This window comes from Poecilia formosa, unplaced genomic scaffold (assembly GCF_000485575.1).
Source record: "Poecilia formosa unplaced genomic scaffold, Poecilia_formosa-5.1.2 Scaffold260, whole genome shotgun sequence".
NCBI classification, from domain to species: domain Eukaryota; kingdom Metazoa; phylum Chordata; class Actinopteri; order Cyprinodontiformes; family Poeciliidae; genus Poecilia; species Poecilia formosa.
This window is the reverse complement of record NW_006800199.1, coordinates 69,022-86,158: the sequence shown is the minus strand read 5'-3', so window position 1 is coordinate 86,158 and position 17,137 is coordinate 69,022. Positions and strand designations below refer to the sequence as shown.

General features: G+C 40.3%; 2 protein-coding genes across 3 annotated transcripts in view; both read left to right on the top strand.

Annotated features, from left to right (window-relative positions):
- The first annotated feature begins 402 nt into the window (after positions 1-402).
- Positions 403-2,598, top strand: LOC103150672 (cyclin-dependent kinase inhibitor 1-like). The gene is made up of 3 exons (XM_007570374.2): positions 403-470; positions 675-1,098; positions 1,630-2,598. Exons 1-3 carry the CDS (start codon positions 468-470, stop codon positions 1,683-1,685), a joined length of 483 nt encoding a protein of 160 aa, XP_007570436.1. The 5' UTR covers positions 403-467; the 3' UTR covers positions 1,686-2,598.
- A 5,752-nt stretch (positions 2,599-8,350) lies between these two features.
- Positions 8,351-17,137, top strand: part of tmcc2 (transmembrane and coiled-coil domain family 2) — a 12,286-nt gene continuing 3,499 nt past the window's right edge. Inside the window, exons 1-4 of one of the 2 annotated variants that reach the window (XM_016680866.1) lie at positions 8,351-8,791; positions 13,153-13,343; positions 14,263-14,664; positions 15,257-15,885. In XM_016680866.1, the coding sequence (XP_016536352.1) occupies positions 13,305-13,343; positions 14,263-14,664; positions 15,257-15,885 (1,070 nt within the window). In that variant the 5' untranslated portion in view covers positions 8,351-8,791; positions 13,153-13,304. The remainder of the gene's footprint in view (positions 8,792-13,152; positions 13,344-14,262; positions 14,665-15,256; positions 15,886-17,137) is intronic. The other variant, XM_007570373.2, reaches the window with a different exon arrangement.

Genomic DNA, 17,137 nt, shown 5'->3' with positions numbered 1-17,137 from the left:
GTTACCTGCCTCATCAGATATGTCAAATTATTTCCTTTTCATTACAATAATTGCCCCTCACTATGCAGTTACTGGAAAGCCACGGTAGCCTGGGGAAGATTTATTTTTAATTTATTGGAAAGCAAAAATAGTATGAACTGGTAGGAACTTGTTTGCTCTTTGCTTGATTAGTGTGGAGTTAATTATGTCAGCGCTGCTCCAGTAGGTCATTGTGTATGGAGAGCCATTTGCGCAAAAACAGATCCTTGCACAGGTTTGACCTCAGGAAGGCGTTACACTGCCACCTTGTGGCCGGCTGAGACACCACGGTTGATTTGTTCCTACATGTCCGCCAGATTATGTCCAGGCATGTACCGAGAGCTAGAGAGGGGAGGGGCGGTGAGTCACTGACGGCTTCCTGCCTTGTTAAAAGCAGCGCTGCAGTCAGACTGCTTCTTCACACAGGAGGTGTTAAACAAGGCAGGAAGATGGTGAGTCTGGGCTCTCATTTTCTGTTTGTGAACTCTATGACTTTAATTTTTTATTGGTTGTTCGTGTAAGGATTCAACTTTACATTAAAATAGATGAGTTCATCTTTAAAGAGGGGTTTTTGAGAAATTATCCAAGTAGTTGTAACTTTCTTTAGGACAGTGGCTTTTAAAATTAACCAGAGACCTGTTGTGTTTTATTTTCAGTGCAGAATCATGGCTCCTCACAAGTCGATGCTGAGCTCCCTAAGGGGGAACAGACGGGCTCGCAGGAACCTGTTCGGCCCTGTGGACCGAAACCAGCTGCAGGTGGAGTACCAGGCAGCGCTGCGCAAAGACCTGGAAGAAGCGTCCAAACGATGGGGCTTTGACTTCAAGTCGGACAAGCCCCTGGAGAGCAGCGACTTCAAGTGGGAGGGCATCCCAGAAACCAGGGTGCCACTGCTCTACAGGTCCTGCGTGCTGGCGGAGGGCCTGGGGCTGGCCAGAAGGGCTGTTCAGACCAAACCAGCAAGGTTGGAGAAGGAGAACATCCCTCAGACGCCAGAGAAGTGGGTCCTGGAGGACCTGGAGAAAACGCCGGAGAAGGGAGACAAAGCTGCGCTGAAGAGGAAACAGACGAACATCACAGGTTGGTTCCTTATCTATCAGTGCAGAGAATTAATAGTTGTTGGTGTCAGACATGGCTGACAAACTTATCACGATATAAACGTTTCACATCAGTCGATAAAGGTAATTATCGATTAGTTTTTCGTTTTAAATGTCTAAAGTGCTGCCAAACTGGTGTTGTGACACTTTATCCAGTTTTCACTCCACACTAGTATTTTATTTATTTTTTTACTTTTAAGCAGCTATGAAGCATAAACTGCTGCTGGGCAAGTTACTCAGCAGGTTGTTGCTAGGTAACCACAAGTTACTCACCAGGTGGTTGCTAGGTAACCAAAGAGCGAGTGAGTTATTTGGTGCCACCGATCTTACTTGGCTGGCCTTGAGAGGTCGAGTGGCTAGTTTTTCTCCCAGAATCCTGTTTGGTTCTGGGCGCAGTACAGTGAATATTCCATGTACATCAGATGCATTATTATCTATCGATGCAGATTGTCATTGATTGATTTCCCAGCTCTAGTACAGCGAGAGATGAACATCGTCGTCTTTATCCCAACAGATTTCTATCAGGCCAAGAGACGAGTTGTGTGGATGCCGAGGAAATCCGGGGAGTGATATCCACAGAAACGCTGCCAAAGCTCCCAAGAAACCACACGGGCTGCACCTGACTCAGGAATCACACAGACTATAACCATGAATCATGTAAACAAAACAAAAAAAACCCAGAGGGGACCTCAGCTGCTCGTCAACGCTACAGTATACGGTAATTAGGGTCAGTAAAGGAGGGAGCTGGCTTGTTTTTTTTCCCCCCCCGTCGGTGGTAAGATGGGGGCATTTGAGCAGAAAAGATTAACAGTAATCCCTGGAATCAGTGGATTTATACTCATTTGGATCAAGGGCTCGCCAAAGTGCGGACTGACATTTGCTGCGGTCGTCCATCCCACCGCTCTTTCAAAAACCTCAGCTTCACGGTAACTCTACCTCTCTAAGGAAACAAGAAGACCTGGATGGAGCGATTTGAGATGTTGCTGAGGCTGTTGGGTTCGCAGGAAGAAGCTGAAGACCAGGAGGAAGCACTTAGTCTCCTTTGTTCAAATGCACTGTTGTTGTTTTTTTATACTGTTTTCTACTTCTTGTACTTTGTAGGAAAATACTTGAGAAGCTCTGATCTCTTGAACATGCAGAAGCTTTGCTTAGACGCCAAATGACAGAAGTGCCACCCTGTTTTTTTTCCATCCATTCTACTGTATGTAAAAGTTGTCATTTAAAAAAAAAAAAATCAACCCAGATAATTTAACAGTTATTAGCCTCTGGTTCTTGTTCGTAGGATATATGTTGTAATCTAACTCAGATTGAGAGATATAGTTTTATTTAGCATAGTAGCATTAAATGAAAAACATTGCAGTGTTGCACATCCAGAGCCTGTACTGTGCCTCTCGGTATTTTTTAAGCTCCATAAAGGACTATCATAAGAAAGTGTTCCTGGAAACACAAATGTATTATTTGCCAAGCTAAAGCACATTTCATCAAACAAAGCGTGTTCCTTTTTTTATTTTTATTTTTCCTGACATTTATCTCTGTTCTGGCAAATCCTGCTGCTATGGATAATCTGAACGGGTCGCAGACAAGGGCCTGTAATTCTAATCCTTTACATACTGACAGCTTTGAAATGTCCACCGCCGCAAATCCCAGGCAAAAAACTGCCACACACAATGAATGCACTTCTGTTGGTAGACGCTTGTGCAAAAACCTTATAAATATATTGTTTCTGTTTAAGAAAAGCTGCAAAAATGTCTATTCCTTTATTTATTGAAAGATGATATTCCAAGTGTCTGTTTTGATTTTTAATTATGACATTTCCTAACCTGAATAAATGTTTCAAATGTATTTGAGTGGCTTTGTCTTTCCTTTTACTCAAGTTGTTTTTTTTTTGTTTGTTTTGTTAATTTACAACACCTTTCAAAAGTCCTCTGGTTCAGTTTGACCCGTTATAATCGCAAACTTCATGGTGTTTTAATAGAACTTTATCTGCTGGACCAAAGAGTGTAAAGAGAAAGAAAACGACACATAGTTTTCATAGATTTTTCTTTAAAAAATAAAAATTAACTAAAATCTGAGAAGTGTGGCATGTCATTATAGTCCTTCCCCTTTGCTTTAATATTCCTAACTAAGTTCACTTTTATGGCTGCAGCTAACAATTATTTTAGTGATCAATTATTCTGGTGATTAATTGGCGGATTCTGCAGAGGTTCCATTTAACCACTTAAACTTATTTTATTCCATATTTAAAAATACAAATCGGCAAACATCCAAGTCCCTTTTTCTATAAGAAAATATTTTATTGCCTAAATGCAATAACAGTATTCTTTTAGTGTTTATTTGTTTTGCCTGATCATTTTAAGCAAAGGATAAAAAAGGTTTTTCATCTTAAATGCTAAATGTATTTTTGTCCAGATTTGCTCTGCTGCTGTTTTACTTCACCAAATTATTTTTTTTTCAGAGCCACTGTATTTAACAATTAATCCATTACTAAATTAGTTGATTATTCAATAACTGATTAATCACAAATTAATCCGATTAATCGTTTCAGCCCTTCCTACATTAGTAATAAAAAATTGTGGCAGGATTTACAAACTGTTGTCCACAGAAACTCTCCATCCCATCTGACTGAACTTACTCTATTTTTCTTTTCTTTTTTTCCCAAGATCAGTCAAAAGGTTTCAGATTTTTATGTATTTTTATGTATCAACTTCCTCCACTTTACAGTTATACACCAATAATACTGTGAAATTAACTGAAGTTTAAGTTTGTAACACGACAAAACGTCTAAATGTGCAGAAATTTAAAATCAAAACCCAGTGAGTGGATGGCATTGGTGTGGACTTGGTTACATTTGCCATCCTCAGCTGTGTGGGATTACAGCTTAGCGGGAGCTCTCAGGTATATATTTATTCACAAAGGTACTATAGTGTCATGCAGTGTTGAGTTCCTTGTAGGAATTTTTAATTTAAAGGTGGGAGGACCAAGATAGCAAAAGCACTGAGGCCTTCAGTTTCCTTTTACATGGAACAAAACGTCAAAATGTTCAATTTGACCCGTGCTGCCTGTCGAACAGAAATGTCATCACCTAGATTTAGCAAAAAGACAGCAGCCTCCCTCTGGAAAAACAACATGGTGATTGATCTGTTTCTGCATGTCACATCTATCCTCTCTGACTGACGCAGTAAGCGGCTCATCGGTGCTTCATCAACAAAGTCAGATTGTTGCTTAAGGCAAACCTCAGAGCGTTCACCCCACAAAGTAACCTTGTGACCTTCATATTTCACCGGCTGAAGGATACAAAATAGCTAGAGGGCCTTTTTACAGTTCAGAACAATGTGAGCAGAAGAAAAGCACATTTTCATCATTTATAACTACTAGGTTGTGACATGTAAAGCACAATGTGTTATCTACATTTGAAGGTTAACTCTCCAGTCATAGTAAAAAGAAAGTACGCCCTTTTTTACCAACTGGATTTTAAGCATCAGCACATTTTATAAAGTATTTGGTTTAAACAAGTTCCTAATCATTTAAATCTAACCTCAAAGTGTAAAAAACACACAGCAGATTTCACATTTATTTAATTCAATAAATAAAATAAAAAAAGTCTGAATAGGAAAAACTAAGTACACCCTTGCTTCTTCCAGAGGCTTTCAGCAGCCAAATCTTAATAATTCACTATGATAAATGACCGTGAGCAGATCTGACCACATTAGGAGTTTCTGATCGCTTGCAGATGTGTGAAACAAAGACATCAGCAGCTGCAGCTCCCCAAGAGTCACGAGCCGAGCCGTCTTCATTTATAAGCGCTTTTAAAGTGATGAACAAACATCATATAGAAACAAACATAAAGCCATCTTTAAACTACTTGAAGTCCATCCTGCTGCAGCAAAAAATAAATTTTACAGCGAGAAAACGTTTAGGAGTGTTTCCAAATTCACCTCAAGCTGAGACTGAGCCGCGTGCAGCGAAGCATCTCAGTGATCGAAGTCCTTCACAGCAACATTTGAAAACCAAACACCTCGTCTCAAGTGTCAGGGCGGAGGGCTGATGATCTGCAGCCGCACGACCTCTGACCCTTGCTGCCATGAGTCAACTGTGAGCCGTGAGAATCGTGATGTCAAAATGAGAGGCAATCGTGATCTGAAGCAAAGCTGTGAAGAGCAGTGAGCTGAAACATTAGAGACTCAAAAAGGTTTGAGAAAAAAAAGAGACAAATTTAAATTACTGCTGCTAAAGCTGGTTCCACTGAATTATGGAGGCTTCTTGGGTTTACACACACAGTTTTACCATTTTACCTTGTTTTATAATAAATACTAGTGTTGAATATGTTGGATTCTGAATTTATTTTATTTTATGAAAAGGACAATTAGTATTAATCAACATGAATATGTCAGATAAATATGCAAGATTTAGCCAGAGGCTAATTCTCATGTGTAGATCCCAGCAGGTTGACAGAAGGAATTTAAAAGAATTAACACATGACCTATCACAGACTTCAATGTATAGCTAAAAGTGGCGTAATTTGCAGTAAAAATGTATAATAAAAATAAAAACAAATCACATCCGTACGAAAATATGTATGAAAAAACATTTGTTAACTTAAACATTATTCAGGAAATGAGTATAATTTTAATCTAGTTGTGTTTTTGTTGAGGCGAGGTTTAAAAACCCACAGAAATCATGGACTTGATTTGACATTTTTTGTCCTTTTGAAGAACTCAGAGCAGTGAGAAACTTGTCTCTGGGAGAAAAAAGGGATCTGAGGCACAAATTAATTACTACTGATTGTAAAAGGAAGCAGCAGCGTTACTTGAAATGTTCAAAGAAGCAAATTATGCAGAATCTGCTGCCAGTAGAGCTGCTACTCATTTTCAGAAGAAATCCCCAAGCAGAGAGGATTTTCAAACTCTGTGGTTTTAGTTTACAAGCTTAAGAGTGCACATGCAGGGCTTTTAAAAAATAATTGATTTCATTTCTTAAGCCACATTCAGCTGATAATAAATGGAAACCGATCAATTGCCCTCATTGTAGCTACTGATATCCATGTCAACAGACATATAAAAGTTCAAATAGTTTTAAAAATCACTTTGACACGTTTAAAAATAGATAGAAATTAGTTTTGTCTCGGCTCCTCTTCAGTTCACCATTTACCGATCAACAAATTTCTGTTTCACCAAAAGAGAAAATGCAAAGATAAACATCAAAGATAGACATCAAAGATAGACATCAAAGAAAACATCTGCTGCAGGTAAGATATTGAAAGCTCATAACCGCTTAACAGAACCCCACTTAAAAAAATCTGAACTAATCCTTTAAGATAAATGAAAAACCCTGAAGGCGGTTAAAGGTGCAACTTATCTAATAAAAATGGCCTCGATGCGCCCTCTACTGGTGACCTCCGTATTGCATTTCATCTGTTCTCATTTTGGAAGACATGCACACAATGTCAATAAAAAACAAAAACAAAAAACAAATAGATTATTTTAAGCAAACACGGTTGTTATCTTTAAAACGAAGAAGATAAATTGTATAATATGACACTGTATTATATTCGGACGGATTCAAGCTGCTCCCCACGCCTTCCTGTTTTAGATTTTGGATTAAGAGGATGTTGTTTTATAACCTAAATCTGCTTTAAACTTCTGCTGTGTTCTTTCATGATGCTGTTTCTTCCCTAATATTCTCCAAGAAACCGCTGAGGCCTTCAGAGATTAAATTACAGACAGACCGACTGACTTAGGTGACTTCAAAAGACATTTGGAGGCACATTTGGATTTTATTTAGAGGTTTCAGAGTAGAGAGGGTCAAATAGATAACCGTGCCACACATCTCGGATTTGTATTCAAAGATTAATTTTCTTTCCAACAATGCTATTGGTCTTTCACACAAAATCCCAGAAAACACATTGATGCTTTTGGCTCTGATACATTGGTGTCCAAAGTGCGGTCCAGGGGCCATTTGCTGCCCCTGGAATGACTGCTTTTGGCCTCCGACTTCAGTTTAATAATGACACCAATTTGCTCTCCCAGTGCAGGTGATTGATGTAGATAATAATTTTCTGTTTCTAGGTCAAAATTATCACAGACACATAAAAATTTTCTCACAGTAGAAAAAGTGAAACCAGGTGTTTGTTTTTAACTAAGCATTCTCTGGCAGGTACAACTTTTAAGCAAAACGTCACTTTGCAAACATTCTGCTTTTGATTAATTAATCAGACTTGGATAAATTTAGTTGTCAAAGAAAGAGCAACCTAAATCTTGATTTTATTGCTCACAATTGGCTAAATTGCATTCATTTTTTTTCCCAATCAATATCTAAAAAATTGCAACATTTCTTTGTATTTCTTTTTAGTCCGCCTGAAAAGAAATTGAACTGTGATGTGGACCATAATAGCAAACTCTGGTCTGCCTAAAAATGAATTTAAATGATCTCTGATGCGTTTTGAACGCAGAGTGAAAGCGGTCCAGAGACCGCTCCAAAAGCAGGAAGTGAACTACGGCGCAAGGCATTCTGGGTAAATACAACCAAAGAAAACGAGGAGTCTAGCAGTAGCGGAAGAAATGGCTCGTTGTCTTTTACCAAAAGAAAAAAGAGAAATCCTGCAACCAAGAAAATCTGACTTTTGTTTACATTTTATGAAGAAGGAAGTTGCGCTCATGTCTTCTTCGGAGGTTTTTGTGTCGTTTCCTTCAGTGGCTCTTGCTGCAGCGCCACCACAGATAAAAGAGGTGAACAGGTTTTTCAATTAGGGTTTTTGTTGTTGTTTTGTTTGTTTGACAGTGTAGCGTGAACGCGAAACGCACTGGCTGAAAATGTAACAGATGTTGCAAAACGAGTTATTTTTGACTTGACCAAAAGCTTGGACGTCCCTGCTCCAACATAACAAACTGATAAAGGGCGTGAAAACATTTGTTGTTATTCAGGAGACTTCTCTTTCGTTTCGCTTTGCTTTCATCACTGACTGAAATGCTCTCCAAGTCAGTGATGAAACTTGTTTTCCTCTGTGCTGACACACCGACCTGCACAGAAACATCAAGAAGTTGGGCGGGTGAAACTTTACGAAGCTGCGCGTCACTCCCACAGCCTCCTGTTGTGACACCAAATCCTCCAGTCTTTAGCGGAGACAAGGGAGTCACCGCTGTGTACTTTGGGAGCACGTCCGGCTGTGTGTGTGTGTGTGTGTCTGCCGAGGGTTTAAAGGCGGCTGTAGTGCGCTCCCTCCCTTCCCCTCGCTGGCCTCCGCCGCACAGGAGCACCTGCACGCCTGCGCTGAGCTCTCCCATCCCCCCTCCCCGCCCAGATTCATCTCCATCCATCTGTCCCCGAGCTCCCACATCCATTACAGGGCAGCACGGCTACAGCATTTGCATGTGGATCGAAGCGGAGGTACAGAGGGAAGCGAGGCAGAGGGAGGCGGAGGAAAACCTCTGAGGGAGAGAAAGGGAGGAAAATAGATCAGAGCGAGGGAGAGGGAGGCAGCAGATATCGATGGCTGCAACAATGGAGCTGTAGGATCCAGAGAGGTGGTAGTCCGCCTGAAAGCGGCTGGGGAGAGGGGGGTGAAGATACTATATTTGAGCGGGGGGGGGGGGGGGGGGGGTGAGGAAGGAGGGAGGAAGAGGATGGGCCTGGAAGACAGCCTTGCAATGGCACTGCAAAAATTGGATTAAAGCAGTATGGTAACGTTTCTGATTTAATTTATTGCTGTGCCGCTTGTGTGTCACCGTCCCCCGCGTGTCCACGCCGTGTCTCCAGAGGGCTCAGGCATGCCCCGTCCCTCATGTCTTCTTCCATGCTTCAGACGGCTGTCATCCCATCCCTCATCATCACCAGCAGCATCCCTCATCCATCCATCCATCCCTCATCCACCCACCCATCCATCGCTCTCGATGCATTTTAGATGCTTTCTTCCAGTCTGTTGTCTGTTTACACCCGGCTGGACGGCAGCCCCTCCACCGCCACCTCCTCCTACTACACTAGCTTGGCTGCTGCAGAAGCATCTCACTCTCTCAGTGAAGATCAGGACATGATTAATCACCAGGGAGTCCAGTCATCTGTTATTCTCCTCCCTGGTGCTGCTGTGAGATTGCAACCTAGATTCAAGGAAAAGAAAACACTGCCCGCCTTCCTGCGCTCTAGCCACAGAGCGCAGGAAGCTAAGACAGATAAACCAAAGGCAGTAGAAATATCAAAACAGCGCAGTGAGATGTTTGCAGCATCTGATTAGTGTTGTGACACGACTGAGCTGCAGATCGCCGCTATGTAGAAGCCAGAGCTGGGAATCCCCTCATGGATCGATGATTGGTTGATTGTTTGTTTGGATTATTTCCTCACACGTTAAATAAGAAATGTTTTTAGGTTTATGTCTGCCTGAACTTATCCAGGGCTCTGAAACAGGCTCTACCTTAAATGTCTGCTGCTTATCAGACAAAACAGCAACTATAAAATGCTGTTTTTGTGACATGAGCCTACACTCTTAGCTAGGAAAGCTACTTTTTTCACTTCTGATACTGACATAGATACCTGAGGTCTAGCATCGATCGATATCGATCTGATACAGGAAAACAGCGCTGAACTGACTCACAATATTTATTTCTTTTAAACACAAACATAAATATACTAAATTATACGTGCACCTGATAACTCAGTAACATTGTAGCGCACTTGACTGCATTGGTCAACATTTAAAGACAACCTTAATTTGTTCAGTCGGTGTCTTTAGGAGTGAAACAGACAACGTATTCCCCAGTTTACTGAAGCTCTCAGGTTGTCAACAAAACGCTGACAACCTTAGTTGAACATGTAAAAAGTAAACTGAAACAAACCTGTTTTCAAATTGTTCAGAGAGTATAATTAGGAATGCTAAATATAATGTAAAATAAATTATATTATAGAATAAAAATAGACTGAACAGATCTGCCGTATGGATGAGGAACAGGAAGGTTGTGATGAATATGAGGATGTTTTTTTCTTGATAAAATACAAGCTGGGTCTTTGTATTATTTTTGTTTGGCTGCTGTTTTTGCCTTGAAACTCCCCCATGGAGGCCATTTTTACTCAGTTTCGTTCTTCTTGTTGAATCGTGACCCTTAGATGTTGTTCTGAGCTTTTTTGTGATTTGGTGGCATTGATTTGCTCTTGGAGTAATTTTGGTTGGCCAGCATCTTCTGAGACGTTCGCCATGTTTTCTGATTCCCTCCAAACGTGGAAACATTTTTCACTGGCTCCCTTAAAGCCTTCAAAATGGTTTTGTTACCTTTTTGGTGAGTTTGTTTGTCATCTGCTCTTGCATTATTTTTAGATTATTAATAATTTGTTGCTTTTTAAGATCTCTGCTGTCAGACAGGCTGTTTCAGTGGTTTCTTGATTCTGCAGAACTGGGTGTGGCCAGTGAAACTGAACCAAAACATTGGCTTAATTGAAGCAAATTCATAATTTATGAAAGTGAATAAATATTTCATTCACATAGGACCTGCTTGGTTTGGATAGTTTTTTTTTTCCACTTTAAAAACTCAAATTACTTTTTCTGACATTACATTTTGTTCAATGATGTAAAACATTTATATGAGACGAAAATGAAAGAACAGAATAAATATGTAAGGAGGGGAACTCCTTTAATCTGCACAGTATTATCTGACATGCAGCTGCGTGTTTTTAAATGCACATTTAAAAAAACAATAGTTACACCTTTGGTTCAGGTTCAGAGTGTGTGCTGAGAGGAAAGCAGTCCAGTTATGTTTCAACTAATTAATGCATAATAGCCACTCTGTGTACTTCCTGATCCCTCCACCAAATCAATTATAGCTGCACAACAGGGGTCAGAAATAAACTGATTTCAGGAGCTCAGGGATTTTGCTCTGGCCTAAAAATGAGTCTTTCTTAATGAGACCAGTCACCTCAGCGTCAAATGTTGCTTTCATCCTGGTTCATGTAGTTAAGATTATTACACAAGGAGGCATTTCTTTATTTAAATGTTTTTAATTGAGCATAAAAAAACTTTAATTATTTTTATATTTTCTTTTTCTCTGGTAGATAAATTAAACTTTTATGTTTTTAAATGCAAACAAAATAAATAATAATGCATTTTGTTCTAATTTTCAGCCAGGCAGAGCGACCTAAAGAAGTCTACGTCTCAATATCTGGGCTCCTTCTGAAGCCAGCCGGAGTGAATCGTTACATATTTTATTGGCAGGTTAGAATCCGTCAGGTTTAATTTAAAGGATCTCGATTCGGGTTTCGTGCAAAAAGCTTTTGGTTCCCAGGGATTCTCAGGTCATCTTGCATAACACGGCTCGTCTGAGGTCTGTTGATGATGGTAAAACCTTCAGATTTTTACTCCCATATTCAGTATTAATGGGTTTTCAGGTGGATTTAGAACAAAAATGTTGCTTCATGCAAACATTTACTCCAAGATGATACCATATTGATAGAAAAGCTTTCCTTTTATGAATCCAGTCTTTGCTCCAGTTCTCATGTTTACCTTCTTTTTGCATCCTGCTCACAGTGCGTCTTTTCAAACATAATCACTGCTTCTCGGTTTGTTACGGCATCAGTTTCAGACTTGTGAACGTTTTTCACAAGTCCTGATCAGGTGCTGAGTGATTTACGATTGGTTAACATTAACGCCCCAATCTGATGGTTCATTTAAAAATCAGTGCCTCCACACATGTGCTTGAAAGTCTTCAAAGTGCAGTTCCGCCCGTTAGTGTTGTAATTCATTCACTCACTATTGATGTTCTGGACGCTACAGAGTCCATTTATCTTGAGAGCAACTGATATTTTGTCCAGACAGGATTTTTTGCAGCAAACTTTTCATTTCTTAAGCGATTTCTCCTGTGAGAAAGTATTTATCTTCTTTTCGATTCACTTTTTTGTCACACCTAATAATTGGTTTTGCCACACTTCCCTGGCAAGGAGTTCAAGAGTTTTTTTGTTTTTTTTATCTACTCTGGTTTGCAAAATTGTTTTAATTCATCCTCATTTGAGGGTTTTCAAACCATCTGAAGAATCTCAGTAGGTCAGACTTTGACTAGGCCTCAACAAAACCTAGATTTTGTGCAATTTGACGTTCAGACGTGAACTTTCTGGTGTGCTTTAGATTGTTTTTTGATCTTGAGCTTCGGACCAGGAACTCATGACCAGATATTCTGGTTCAGGATTGTTCAGTCAGGATATCAGGTCATCCAGGTCCTGAAGAAGCACAACAATCCAGATCATCACACTGCAAAAACACAACGTCTTACCAAATATTTTTGTTCTAATTTCTAATGAAAATATCTTGCTATAATTGCAGTAAGACAAAACTAACTTAAAACCAGCTTTTGGGAAAGATATAGTACTTTCTTTTAGGTCAATAATAACCTAATATTGATAAAAAATATATATATTTCCATTGGCAGATTATTTCACTTTTAACATGGACAAAATGCCTTATTATCAGTGAAATAATCTGCGACTTTTTCATTAATACAAAGGCTTTATTTACGTAAAACAATCCCTTATATCTTGCTGAAAACTTGTTAGTTTTGTCTTATTTCAAGCATACTAGAAAATACATTTTAGTTAAACTGCTGGTCTGATGCTGTTTTTCTGAAATGCTGTGTTAGAAACACACATCTTCTTTAAAATACATGTTATCTCTTATCAGCCCACAAAATATATAAAAAAAATCTCAATGATGATCAGAAGATCCTAAAAATGTGAGGCAGTGTTTCTTTTTGCTCAGCATACCAGTCTCTTTCTGTAATCCACTTGACATAAGAGTGGTTTTGGTCACTATTGTCGTTTTCTCTAGACTTCATGGCGTCATGCAGGTTCTGTTTCAGTATCTTGTTAACTCTACAGATGTGGCAGTAATCACACTGAAGTGACCCTGAACATGATGATGGGTTGAGTCACGGCTGATTCATGGTTTTCCAGGGAGACAATTATACGTTCAATCGCTTTTTCTACCCTGAATGAATGAAGTCATCGTTTGAAAGCTGCTGTGTGTAAAATGTTTTTGTCTGACACTAAGATTTATATGTTTTTTCTTTCAAAGTGTTTGCACAGCCCTTGACAGTTTTGTGAGTCTTAAACCTAAAATAAGAATAGACTCGGATCAAATTGAAGCCGCTTGATTCGCTGGAGGAGAGGAAGACGTGAAATCTTAAAAAATGGCTCCGTCCTGATCCACACAGCAACCTGACCTGCATGCCCATGAGTTCTTGTCTTTCCAATTTTGAAGAGCTTGTAAGACTAATCGACTTTTGTGTCACGGCATAATTATACCCCCATGAGACAGCGAGACAAATATTTTTAATTAAAAGTTCCTACAAGTCGGACGTACCTAAAACAGTAAAGTAAATCAAACAGTTACATTTGTTGAACTTTTTTATTTACTTTACTGTGAGCAGCCGATGACTGTGACACCAACAATTGACTTATTCCTCTTCATAAGTTAAATTGATCATGTGACTTTCTAGATTTTTCATCATGAGATTGTGGAGCTGCAGGAAAATATTTTTTCTTTAAGACTTCTTCCACTTACATAAAACAAAATCTGTAGGATGATTTTGCTTCTTTATTTTTTTAACTTAACGCACAAATTAATAATCTGTTTCCAGAATATCACAGATATGTTTGGATGTTCGTTTGTAAACGTCATTTCCATGACCATGTGATCATATTTCAGCACAGATATTTCTTATTAACCGACTTCCTTGGTTTTGAATTTGCTACTTCAACAGATTTTTTGGGTTTTTCAGCCCTCAGATTGACCTCCATTATTCTGGTTAACTGTAATTTCTTAATTAAATTTCAAATGGGCCCACTTTATGTTTATGAAGAAGGCTTAGAAGGCTTGGCGGCTCTTTAGAGGAGCCAGTTTCTGCTGATTTATGGAACGTGTGCAACAAAGTGATCCAGTGATGACAATCAATAGGCCTAATAAGATTAGCACAGCAGACGTCAAGTTATCTGAAATCTCAGCTACGGTAATAAATGCTTCCCAGAATACGAGACTGCTTCTTCAAGACCAACATATTCTGGCTGGAGGAGCAGAGATTTAATGATTTTTATGTACAAGTCAATAAACAGAGAGGGATGAGGCGTTTGCAGCATCATTGTGATCAACTGGAGAAATCTACAGCCTCTGCTTCTGTCCCCACAGCTGGACAAGAGTGAGGTGGCAACCTTAGGTCTGCCCCCCACCTCCAGCCATGGTGGCTCTGACAGCAACATCAGCACGGATGGATCGGCGGCAGCAGCAGCGGCGGCCGGGGCAGTGGGTGGCGCGGAGGCTGCGAGCACCGGCGAGCCCCAGCGGACGCGCGCCGCTCTGGAGCATCTCCAGCAGAAGATCCTGAAGGTCACAGAGCAGATCCGCGTGGAGCAGGAGGCGCGCGACGACAACGTGGCCGAATACCTGAAGCTGGCCCACAACGCAGACAAACAGCAGGCGTCCAGGATCAAGCAGGTGTTCGAGAAGAAGAACCAGAAGTCGGCACAGACCATCGCACATCTACACAAGAAGCTAGAGCACTATCACAAGAAGCTAAAGGAGATCGAGCAGGTACACGGGTCCGGTCCAACGGTGGCGCTGTTCGCTTTAGCTCCTGACTGGCATTGACTCAGGCAATCTTTATAAGGACACATCTGTCCAAATATGCATTCTATGAAAAAATTAAGACATCCTGCAACAGCATATGTGTAATATAAATAGATAATAAAAAGCAAAGAAAACACCTTATACATTATTCAGAAAAATTTGAAGGGGTATTGTGTAGTATTTTCCAGGCACATAGTTAAATTTTGTAGAACAATAAAATTATTATGTTACCTTAAATTGTTATCAAATTAATTTTGATTTAATTTTGACTTTAAGAAGCTCCCACTCTTTTCGAATCTCAGCCTTCAGCAGGTCATCACAATGTTTCTCAACAGATTTTACCAGCAGTATTTGAGAAGTATCTTGTATAATGAGCTCAGTAGATGCACGGTTCCAGCTGGTGTTTGCTGATTCCTGCTGGCTAGTCTGAAGGAGCTGAGAGGTGGAGCTGTAGGGGAGGGCTGCTCTGTTTTCCCTCTTTAAAACCTCAACCTGTGTGTTGCAATGAGAGTCAAGATATCAGAGAAAAGATTTCTCTTCTCTTCTCTCTCTGCAGAACGGACCGGCCCGGCAGCCCAAGGATGTCCTGCGGGACATGCAGCAGGGGTTAAAGGACGTGGGGGCCAACGTTCGTGCTGGGATAAGCGGGTTTGGAGGCGGAGTGGTCGAGGGGGTCAAAGGAGGCGTTTCGGCCCTCACTCACACGGCCGTGGTCTCAAAGCCGAGGGAGTTCGCCAGCCTGATAAGGAACAAGTTTGGCAGCGCGGATAATATTGCTCACCTGAAGGACACACTGGAGGACGGAGTCGGGGGACACTCTGAGGACGCCCCAACGCCCCGAGCTCTCAGCGGCAGCGCTACTTTGGTGTCCAGCCCCAAGTATGGCAGCGACGACGAGTGCTCCAGTGCCACATCGGGCTCCGGAGCGGGCAGCAACTCCGGTGGGGCCGGAGCGGGAGGGGTGGTCGTAGGGGGGATGCTGGGCCCGACGATGGGGAGCCCCCGACTGGACGGACACCACCACCACCACCATCACATGCACAGCTCATGGGACTCCCTGCTGGAGGGGCTGCAGGAGATCAAGGCCAGCCAGACGCACATGGAGGACGCCATCGAGGACATGAAGGGCCAGCTGCAGAGCGACTACTCCTACATGACGCAGTGTCTGCAGGAAGAGAGATACAGGTAGAAACAAACTCATCCCCTCCATGTTCTTGCTGCCTTTCTGCAGGACGGTCTCTACGGCAGGCCGTCTTAGCATAAAATCAGCTTCAGCACACTTCAATTCTAAATATCTGATATATTAGCAAATGAAAATATCTCTAATTATACTTTAGAGATATAAAGTATAATTATTGTTATCTCTCAAAAATAACAATTTGAGAGATCTCTAATTTCATTCTGAATAATATAAATGACATCAGATTTACCATGAATCTGTATTGAAGTTTCTAATCAGGATATCTGACTGTCTGAAACACATATTTCATATATCAACAATGAAATTTGAACTAATCATAAACTAAATTTAAATAATTATAGATTTGACTAGTGCAAATGAAATTACAGATATCTGGAATTGCGATTTTGACTTTCAAAATTCATTTTAAGATATCTCCAAATCAATTAAAGATATCTTTAATTAGACTGCTTTTCTATTTCAGATATCTTGAATTAGTATTCAAGATATCAAGAATGGGTTGCAAGTCTCACTTTTAGCTTTTTCAGAGCCATTTGAAAAGCTTGTAAGCAGCCCAATTTTTAATTGAGATATCTAAAAATGTAATTTGAAAGGCTAAACTTACATAAACTTAACATGTCTTGAATTGTAATAAGGAAAGTGTGGCACTTCAAATGATGAATCCAGTGGCGTCAATTGAAATGTTTTTTGACTTGTCAAAATGTAATTGAAGATATCTTGGATTATTATTATTTTTACTAGTCCAAATATGAATGCAGATCATTTAAATTATCATTCAGGATGGTCAAATGTAATTGTGTCTAGTTGAAATGCATTTTTAGATGTGTGGAATGTAATTACAGATAGTCAAAATAAACCAATTTTCTTTTATAATGGCCTGCCGTAGCTCCTCACAAAGCCAAAACAGATTACCCAATAATAAAACAAACCTCAAACATCAAAACTGACATCACGTTTGTCTGAGCAGCCTCCCTGTTCTTTCTACAGAAGACGGGCATGTTTTAAAACCCAACCACTCTGTCGTGTTCTTGGACTTAAACATGAATGTTTCTGTGTGAGAGCAGCGCAGAGAGAGCAGGACTCTTGCTAAGGGTCTATTTTCAGGTCAGGATTAATACATCTTCTGTTGTCCAGTGAGTTATTACTGCAGGGATTAGGAGATCAAAATAGAAATAAACATCAATGTTCATTGTCATTGTAATAAAAGGAAATGTCAAAGGTCATTATATATATATA